This window comes from Agelaius tricolor, unplaced genomic scaffold (genome assembly GCF_023055355.1).
Source record: "Agelaius tricolor isolate 1412-34295 unplaced genomic scaffold, bAgeTri1.0.p SCAF_8, whole genome shotgun sequence".
In the NCBI taxonomy this organism is placed as follows: Eukaryota; Metazoa; Chordata; class Aves; order Passeriformes; family Icteridae; genus Agelaius; species Agelaius tricolor.
The window spans coordinates 22,131,914-22,142,272 of NW_027269268.1; the positions used below are offsets into that span (position 1 = coordinate 22,131,914).

At 35.2% G+C, this 10,359-nt stretch overlaps 1 protein-coding gene across 3 annotated transcripts in view; it reads left to right on the forward strand.

Annotated features, from left to right (window-relative positions):
• GUCY1A1 (guanylate cyclase 1 soluble subunit alpha 1) overlaps nucleotides 1-9,879 on the forward strand; it is a 34,922-nt gene extending 25,043 nt beyond the window's left edge. For all 3 annotated transcript variants that reach the window (XM_071431938.1, XM_071431940.1, XM_071431939.1), the window contains exons 4-9: nucleotides 1,525-1,583; nucleotides 2,386-3,095; nucleotides 4,521-5,006; nucleotides 5,526-5,669; nucleotides 7,499-7,653; nucleotides 8,821-9,879. In XM_071431938.1, the coding sequence (XP_071288039.1) occupies nucleotides 1,525-1,583; nucleotides 2,386-3,095; nucleotides 4,521-5,006; nucleotides 5,526-5,669; nucleotides 7,499-7,653; nucleotides 8,821-9,022 (1,756 nt within the window). In that variant the 3' untranslated portion in view covers nucleotides 9,023-9,879. The remainder of the gene's footprint in view (nucleotides 1-1,524; nucleotides 1,584-2,385; nucleotides 3,096-4,520; nucleotides 5,007-5,525; nucleotides 5,670-7,498; nucleotides 7,654-8,820) is intronic.
• The last annotated feature ends 480 nt before the right edge of the window (nucleotides 9,880-10,359 follow it).

Here is a 10,359-nt window from a genome sequence, read left to right on the forward strand (position 1 = left end):
TGACTGGGAATCAAGACTTCTGGAATTTATATTCAATTATCTTGTCAAATTGGTGTGTAACATTTCATGTAATGTAAGCTAGTAATGATTTAGTTTATTTTAAAATATTCACAAATATTGACATCATTCACAAAGTTGACTTAATGGACAAATTGTACAGGGAAGCAAAGCAGGCAAGGACTTTGGAGGAGCTCAGAGACAGCTGGCATAGATGGAGCAATAGATTGGTTGTAAATGGATCTAGCCCAGTAAGATCCCGGGGAAAGATTCTGAAATACAATTAGAATTATACAAAAGAATTTGGTTTCTGATACAGTGAACACTCACACACTACAGATACTAACTTGGATGTTTTCCTGAGCTCACTTGGCTTCTGGTTTCTGTTTCTGAGGAACTCAGCTCAATTTTCAGCACTTCTTAGTATCCAATATTAATCATTTGAGCCTTGTAGGGAGTTAGAATTCCTTTGCATCTCATGATATTCTGACGATTCTGTTTATTGAATGCATCTGAAAAAATAAGCCCATCAGTTTAAATCTGCTTTCTGAAGTGAAGAAAAATAATCAAGTTGGAAACTACACTGTTGCTCACCATGATAAGAATAGATAATTGCAGTGTATCTTTTAAATTATACTTGATATTTTTGAAGCACTTTACATACATTGACTGAACCAAAGATAGCGGGTCAGATGTGCTTTGCAATTGCTGACTGGCTTATTGCTATGAATGTTTTCCCATTCTTTAATTATGTGTTGCTTCCCTGGAGTATCAGTTGAAAAGAAAAAATTACTGTGATATTCTGAAGGAGGCAATAATGCCAATGTAAAACAAATCTAAATGTCTGTGTTGCTTTTGCCTATAAATATACCTATGATATTCCAAGTCAAGAAATTCAGAAGGCATGTATCAGGCGTTTATTGCTTATATGAAGATTAATCTAAGCTATAAGTCTTTCTCATAACTTGGAGTCAGACATTCAGTTTGACATTTATTGTCCTCAGAGGACTCAGAGGGCTGCAGTTTTGTGTCAAATATCTGCATTACTAAAAATGAACAAGTAATTTTGGAGTTAATAGTTGTTATTTGTTTTTCCTCTCAAAGCAGAAATATGTTCTGACCTCTTTTGAATTAAATACACTGTAATTCCAAAAAATACTTGAATATAAATGCCAATTATATTTTACAATGTGTTAGGAAATTTAGTTTTGGCTTCAAGATAAAAACACAAACAAAAAAAAAGTACTGTTACAATGACAGGCAATAGCATTTGCCTGAAATCCATAATTTGAGCTCAGACCACAAAACTTTTAATTTACCAGAATTACCAGATTATTGGATAATTTATCCAGTAGGATAATCTAAGATCCTACCAAGACCCCCTTTTGAATTAATTAAAAACTTATTATTTGATCAGCAGAACTGAGTCTATACACTTTAAAGACAAGGTAACTTCTATACTTATTGTCTTTACCACATTTAGCTTGATAATTTAGTGGTTTTATTATATTTTTATGATCTTTGCAGAAAAACTGGTGATAGAGAAGATTTTGAAAAAATAATCAGTGATCATGCTACTACAGCAGGTAATTTAAGCTTGTTTAGTAATATATATATAAATAAATAGAGTATCTATTATATATATATAAATATATTTTATATAAATATATTTTATATAAATTAGTCTTGTTACTAATATATTACTTCATATTCTGAGGACTGTTGTGTGTCAGAAGAGAGCTCTATAATTTTTAATATGTAACTCTGGCTACATCTGTAATAGTAAATTAACATTTCCTGGAACTGAAATATGGTCTTCTGTGCACTTAAACTATTAAACTGGTCCAGGCACACAGCTGGTCTTTGAGAGGTAGTACTTTTTCAAAGGATTCCCAGCAACAGTTGGAGAAATGGAATATTTCCAACAGTCAGTTTGCATGCAACTATCTGGGTAAAACAAATTTACTAGCAATGATGTGAGCCATTCAGTGCCAATTGGCCTCAGTGCTCCAGAATATTCCCAGGGTTATTTAATGTACTGGATTACACATAGTACTTAGGTCTGCAGATCCTATTTTATTTGTGTGTTAGTTTTTATACTTCTTATTTTACTCCTTTAGATCAAACTAGGGGAGTTGAGTTAAATCTTGTGCCAAAACTTGCATCCATTTTGTCTTACATCTCTACTAAGAACACTGAATCTTGGATCTTTCTAAACCGCAACCCATTTCCAGTCCTTGTTTCCAGGACTCCTAAATGAGAGTGCCTTCAGGTGTCAATGCTGTATCAGGGAAGGATATTGATTGTTTGTTTTGGAAAAAAATGGGGAGGTTAGCCTGTGATTCAGAATGATGAGTGCAGTTCTGACTAAAATGTGGTTCTGTGCAGGTGTTCCCGTGGAGTCTCTACGGGAATCTCTTGGTGAAGAGCTATTCAAAATATGCTATGAAGAGGATGAACACATATTAGGGGTTATTGGAGGCACCCTTAAGGACTTCTTGAATAGTTTCACTACTCTGCTGAAGCAGAGTAGCCACAGCCAAGAAGCAGGAAAAAAGGACAGACTTGAAGATGCCTCCATATTATGCCTGGAGAAAGATCAGGACTTCTTAAATGTTTATTATTTCTTTCCTAAGAAAATCACAAGTCTTATTCTACCTGGTATCATTAAAGCAGCAGCTCATATTTTATATGAAACTGAGGTAGAAGTGATGCTCATGCCTCCTTGTTTCCATAATGACTGCACTGAGTTTGCTAATCAGCCTTATTTGCTGTATTCTATACAAGTCAAAAGTGCAAAACCTTCCTTATCTCCATGTAAACCACAGTCTTCACTTGTGATTCCTGCCTCTGTGTTCTGTAAGACTTTCCCATTTCATTTTATGTTTGACAAGGATATGTCAGTTCTTCAAATTGGAAATGGGATAAGAAGACTTTTGACCAGGAGAGAATTTCAAGCTAAGCCAAATTTTGAAGAGTATTTTGAAATTCTTACCCCCAAAGTAAGCTGCACTTTTAGTGCAATAATGACCATGCTAAATATGCAGTTTACTGTACGAGTTAGAAGATGGGATAATACTGATATGAAACCATCCATGGTAAGAGACTTTTTATCACCATTACTTCTACCAGGATTTTTTTTTCTTCAGATAGTTAAACTAGCCACAAAACGTGGTGCATTTTGCATTATCTACATCTGATACAACTGCGTAATAATGATTTAATTAGGGTAGTCCAATGTAATTCAGATTCTGAAGCCAGTGTTCAGTCAAAACTCTGCTTTAGGACTTATACAGAAGTAAAATCTGACTGCAAATTTGATTTATTTCAATAAATTGAAATACTGAGATAAAGCCACGCTGCTGAGAGTAAGGGCATCTTCAGCACAAAGACAGTGGCAGGAAAAGCTTTAACAAAGTGCCCCTGAGTTATTTGGGAGCAGCTCTAGGTTTGGGGAAAATAAACAGATGTTTTCTGTGCACATTCAGCCTTTGGTGTTTTGGAATCTTTGATACTCTCATGTTTTCATCAGATAGAATCACCAAAGGTTCCACTTAGTTTCAGCTGATGGGATTACAACTATCTCTGCTGAAGCTGGGTCTGTGGCAAATGACCTGGGACAGTAAAAATCATCTTGTATTTTTATTTGTTCCTGGTCCCAGCTGAATTCCAGCTTCTCTACACCTGAAGCACTCTGGGATGAATTACCAACTCAGACTCAACACTCCAAAAACTTCAATGAGGAACAGTTAAGAAGTTTTACCCAGTTACTAATGTAGCTACTATTAAAAGCTGTAGCTACTTCATCTCAGATCCATTTCTGCACTAGAACGGTTACAAGGGGTAGTAGAGTTGGCTTTGATTCTGCATGTACTTGCATATGCAAATGTCTATTAGTAAGGAACAGATTTTATTAAACAAGTGGTCTTTCAGAGCCATGTTAAGCTAAGCTCTGCAGCACCTTTCACATTACACAATTGAATACAGAAGGGACATAAAAACACTTCACATAAAATATTTTTCTCTTTTAGACTATTAAAATTGGATATTCCTGCCATTTCTGCCTTTAATTTTAAATTTCAGTGAGTACTGAACATCCTGTGATAAAACTGAAGCGGATTTTCTCACTTTACCTTATGGAGAAAGTGGTGCATGAACCAGTTATTAGTAGAAATTCAGAGGCCACTATAGTAGCACATTTTATCAATTGCTGATAATACACAAAATTATTCTTTTTGGTTTTCTTTTCTCCCTAAGATAAACTGATACTCAGACATAATTAGGGGTTTATCCTTAAGTTGGGGTCCTCTTGTACCAGAGGACTAAATAAAAATGAACTTACTTGATGGCTCTGTGATTCAGCACCCCATGTTTTCTCTAAGCAACTAAATAAAAATGTAAGGACTATGGGCCAGTCTTGATTTTCTTACATTTTAGTGAAGTGTATTTTCTCTAAAATTTCTCACTTCTAGACCATTGCCTTGCATGTTTTGCATGAATTCTTGTTTCTTTAACTGTTTCAGGTAATGGATCTTAAAGGCCAAATGATCTATATTTTTGAATCCAGTGCCATTCTATTCTTGGGATCTCCCTGTGTGGACAGACTAGAAGATTTTACAGGACGTGGATTGTACCTCTCTGATATTCCCATTCACAATGCTTTAAGAGATGTTGTTCTGATAGGAGAGCAGGCCAGAGCCCAGGATGGACTGAAGAAGAGGTTAGGAAAGCTAAAAGCAACCCTTGAGCAGGCCCATCAAGCACTTGAAGAGGAGAAGAAGAAGACTGTAGATCTTCTGTTTTCAATTTTTCCTGGAGAGGTTGCTCAGCAGCTGTGGCAGGGACAAGTTGTACAAGCCAAGAAATTTAATAATGTCACAATGCTGTTTTCTGACATTGTTGGATTCACTGCCATCTGTTCCCAATGCTCACCTATGCAGGTTATCACCATGCTTAATGAGCTTTATACTCGCTTTGATTACCAATGTGGAGAGCTAGATGTCTACAAGGTACACAATTCATTGCTTTTCTTTGGGATTCTGGGGCAGGAAAGGAAATTAAGAATAAGTGGGACAGAAGATAACAGAGGTCCAAAAATTATTTTGCTATAAACCTTTTTCAAATGAGACAAAATAAATCACAAAACAAACAAACAAAACCAGTGAACACAAACAGCTGTTCATTCAGCCAAGAAAAAAACCCTCAAAACTTAACAGTTAATTTTAAAAATTAACTTCAATGACAGTGCTGTGATTCTGGAGTAAAAGGTGTTTAATGTAGCTGGGGGTGCCTGACTGTAAATGAAAAAGGAAAACTATTTTAGAATTATGCCCAGCTATAAATAAAAGTTGTGTAATTTTTCCTTTTGCATGATACTGCAAGATTTGTCCAGTACTTTAATAATTTTGCAGGAAAACTAAGACTTAGTCAAGAATTATGTTTAGCTACAATTCTTACTGAAAGAACTTGGGCAGTTCTTTTATATTTATCAACAGTCTAAGTGTAAGGAACAAATATGCCTGTTTTAGGTTGAGACTATTGGAGATGCCTACTGTGTTGCTGGAGGCTTGCACAAAGAAAGTGAAACACATGCTGTTCAAATAGCACTGATGGCCCTGAAGATGATGGAACTGTCAGACGAGGTGGTGTCTCCCCATGGAGAGCCTATCAAGGTCATATATTTTATTGCATTTTATTTGGTTAAACTGAGCTCTTTTGTTTGTTTAATTGCTTTCTGGGATTTTGTCTCAAGGAAATTTCACATCATTGCATTAACTTAGAGAATTTGGGGAATCAAATGACTGTGGCTGGAGAAGCTGACCTTTTTAGATTTGTGGATGAGAGTTTTGTAGAGTGGTAAAGGTGAAATAGAGATCTGAAAATCAACCTAAAAAACAAATGCAGTGAAGTGAATAGGTGCAATCTGACATGCTGATGTTCTTGTCTCAGTGGCAATAAAACTGTCAGTGGCATGGAATAGTCTCTTTTCTAAGGAAATGACTAATCCTCTTTCCAAATTAGACTGCAGGTCTTTTGACGCAGAAGCTATGAATATGAATGCCCAAAGACGTTCTGATTGTAGTAATCCACGCAGCTTTGGAGGATTCCATTGCTGCTCTTGTTTCACAGTCAGATACTGAACCACCATAAGATAATGGTGTTAATGCTGTCAAAGCAACTGTTAAATTCAGTGGTAATTATATTTATGGCTTCTTTTCAGTGAGAACTTACACATGTACTGAAATTTTCACATAAGATTATCTCTTACTGAGAAAGAAAAAGAAAGGTCTGTGTGCGTGAAAAATTATGTGGACCTTCTGTGTTGTTCAAATGGCCTGGAATGCCATCCTATTATTTTTAATAGAGGTGTCTCAGTTCATTATGTCTTTCATTTCCTAATTTTTAACATTTATCTGTTCATTGTTCCTCCAGAAAGCTTAGTGGGTTTCAGGTTTTTTTAATTTTAAATTAAGGAATACTTGTATTCTGAGAAAAAGAAAATGGTTATTAAGAGGATTATATGCTCCACATTTATCAAACAGAACAGCAGTATTGTATTATAAATAAATATTGTTCTTTTTGTATTTTGCAGTATCAAATTAAGTTACACTTAAGAAATCTGGAAACATTCTGGCAATATTATAACAGGTGTATAATTTACATGCAAATGCTAGTACTACATTTTTTAAACTATTTTAAAATAAGGATAAAATGTAATATTATGTAAGTACCTAACCAGAAGCTTCTTAGAAGCAAACTATATTTTTAATGAAAGCATGCATCTATTTTAATTAAATGCTTCATGAAAACATTGTATATTGTGCAAAGCAATGCATTTGTCACACAATCTACTGTCATTTTACATATCAATTGCCAAGAAAAAAAAGGTGTGACTGCAAATGACATAGTTTGAATCAGACTTGCATTTTGATGAATATATTTCAGCCATCTTTTCAATGTGGGTGGATTTTGGTATTGTTGCAGGTTTTGCTACTTTTACACTCAAAGTTAGAAACTGCAACTTCTTCATACTGGTATGATACTCTCTTGATATGTAAAGAGTAGTATGCAGAGTAGACATACAAGGTTCCTGGCATCATGCCATTATTTAGTCAGAATGCTGTTCTGAAGAAAACACCTCTACACATGTATAATGTACATGAGAAAAAGAACACAGCTCAAAAAAAACCTACCAAAAAGAACCATAAAAAACAGCAGCTAAGTAAAAAATCTGAGTATGAGCTAAGTTCACAGCAGTTCACTCAGTCATATTTTGATATGGTAGGATTATTGACTAAAAATGCAGAACACGATAAACTTCAGCTAGTTCCCTCTCCATGAGCAGTAATGACCAGAGTACAGCTATTTTAAGGAGACTCTGCTAACCCTGTTTATTTTAGTAGCTCATTCTTTCTTTATTTTTAATGAAGAATAATTTATAAAATTTACTTTACCAGTTCTATTTTACCTAATAGTGCTGTTTTCTTTCTTTTGTTTAAAGATGCGCATTGGCCTTCATTCTGGATCTGTCTTTGCTGGAGTTGTTGGGGTTAAAATGCCTCGTTATTGCCTTTTTGGAAATAATGTGACCCTTGCCAATAAGTTTGAATCTTGCAGTATACCTAGAAAAATAAATGTCAGCCCAACAACTTACAGGTACAGTGCAGTATGTAAAATATCCACCTGCAGTAGTTACTGTAGTAGTCTGTTATCTTCCTGTTGTTTTTTTTGGCTGGGTAAAATAAGCAAAATTATTAATTATTGTTACTTTTTAAGGAAGCTCTGCTACCCTCACTGTAGCCTGGACTGTGGTCTGTTGCTCCTACTCAGCTTGTACCCACTGCCACATATCTGATAATGCCTTGTGGCAAGGTTCTGCATCCAGCATCAGACAGAGAATTTGGCACAGGATCTTTCCTGACATCCCCTGCAGCATGTGTTATGTGACATAGATGGTGCCAAGCTTTAGATGATTTTGGGTAGGTGAAAAAGTAGCATAGGTATTAGAGCACAGAGAAAGTAACCCTTTTGATCATGCACTCTGAAAATGCAGAGAGAGCATTAGCATCACCAGTGCTTGTGTATGTCAACATAAGCAGTGCTGGCCAACAGTGATTGTTTTTCCATTCCACTCATATGGAAAATCATTTTGAATCATACCCCTAAAAAGTAGGCAAGTTGATTAATTGGTAAACTATTGTGGTTGTGGAGTTTCTTTTTTTTTTTTTTTTTTTCTGAGTGAATGAGGTGTTAACCTCCTTTTTGTTTGGTATATTTTTAAAATTTTGATTCATTCACCAATTCTAAACACACAAGGATAACATTTTGGCACCTTGCACAACTGCTGTAATTGCAGTAATTGTTTGAAAGCTTTGGTATGAGTTAACCAACATTTATCCTTACAGAGAGCAGTCTCTGTTTCAACATGTGAAAAAGTAAATCATATTAGAATTAATAAGAGGGTCTGAATAGTTTAATAAAGTTCACGGTATTCCCTTCTTTGAAATACTAATTATGGTGCATTTGATGTGTGGATGTGAGCAAGCTTTCAGCACTAAATAATTTTTGAAAAAAATTCCAACAAACATAGCACCTATTAGCAAAACATTAACAGGACAAAAAAAAGAGGAGAAACTGTTATTTGCACTGATGCACACTTTAATAGGTTTTCAAGGTTACCAAGTAAACACTATTTTTTATATTTCCAGTAAATAACTAAAAAAATTAAATTGGATTCTCCCTGCCATATATGAAGAGTTATTGAATATCTGCAGTTCTTAGTGACTGGTTGATTTTAATCAATATGTTTAATTTTTGTTTTAGGTTGTTAAAGGAATACCCAGGTTTTGTGTTCACACCACGCTCAAGAGAGGAGCTTCCACCAAATTTTCCAAGTGATATCCCTGGAATTTGCTATTTTCTGGATGCTTATATTCAAGGAACAAACTCACAGACTTGGTTTCAAAAGAGAGATTTGGGAGATGGCAATGCCAATTTTTTCGGTGAGGAAACAGGAATAGACTAAATTGTATTCACAAATGTATAGAATAAATTTATAAATATTTGGATTTTTTTTTGGTACAAATTGAAAATTTTTAAAACTGTATGAAACATGAAAGCACTTTAGATTGTTAACACCTGAAAGCCAGTATTAAAATTTCAGGAAGTATGTTACTGACTACTTTTTATTTCTCCTTTGCATAAGGAACGTAATCGCTAAAGTAATGTTGCAATGTCACTGTTGGAAATGCTACTATAAACTGTATTTTCCCTGTGGTAATTTGTAAGTGCTACAGTTCTCTCTATACTGAGAATTCTAGATGTATTGTATATGCAGTTTGTCAGGAAATGCAATGTGCAAGTGATGCAGCCACATGCAGTGTTGTGAGCTGGTGCTTATCAATGACTATGAAAATGTATTTTCTTAGAGATTCCATAAGAAAATGTCCATTAAAATATTAAAGTAGGTCACTGCCATCACATACTCCTTCCAGTGCATCATTTGGGCCCCATCCTAGAAGGCTGCTGACCATCTTCTCACACTGGCTGGTCAAAGTATGAGGGTGCTCAGCATTTTCTGGATCAGGCTGATAATTGTAGCTAATACACATGCATAGCAGAGTTGCTGCTTACTGTTTCATGAACTTTATTTTGTGTATAAAATGAATATAGATTAAAATACTGTATAATCACATACTAACATCTCTGTAATCATCAAACTATTTTAGTTCTTAGCGTTTTTAAAGTACTTAAAAATAATAATATCCACTTGTTATTATGTATTACAGCAATAAATGTTTTCTTTTTGTTGTCAATTAAATTTGAAATGTTTTAACAGAAGTGTAATAAAATATGCTTTGGAATGTTTGCTTAGAAATGGAATTCCAGTTAGACTGTATGGAATGGAAGCACACCAGCTTAAATCTCTGATCCTTATCTGAGGATGCAACGTGGGTGTGAGGTGCTATGGAAATGCCCATCACATGCTCGCTCTGAAGTTGCCAGGGGAATTTTCAGGTGAAAAGAGATGCTTTTAAACATCTGAACACATTTACAAAGATTAGTACTACTACAGTACAAACTTTTCTGTTGTGGCTGATGGAATATGAGTGGACAATCCTAAAGGCTTTGCCTGTGGAACTGGCAGAATAGAGTTAGTTAAGAGTTCTGAGTTTAGGATTCTGCCTCTGAATAGCAGATCCATCTGCCCAGAAATTCCTCTGTGCTGTACAGTTTGATCCCAACTACAGGCTGGAGAACTGCCCCACTTATGCACATACTACTACTCCCATTTGTATCAGGTATTATTATTATGACCTCTTCAGCTCCTGGGGTTTGGCATATCAAGCCATAAATGTCTCT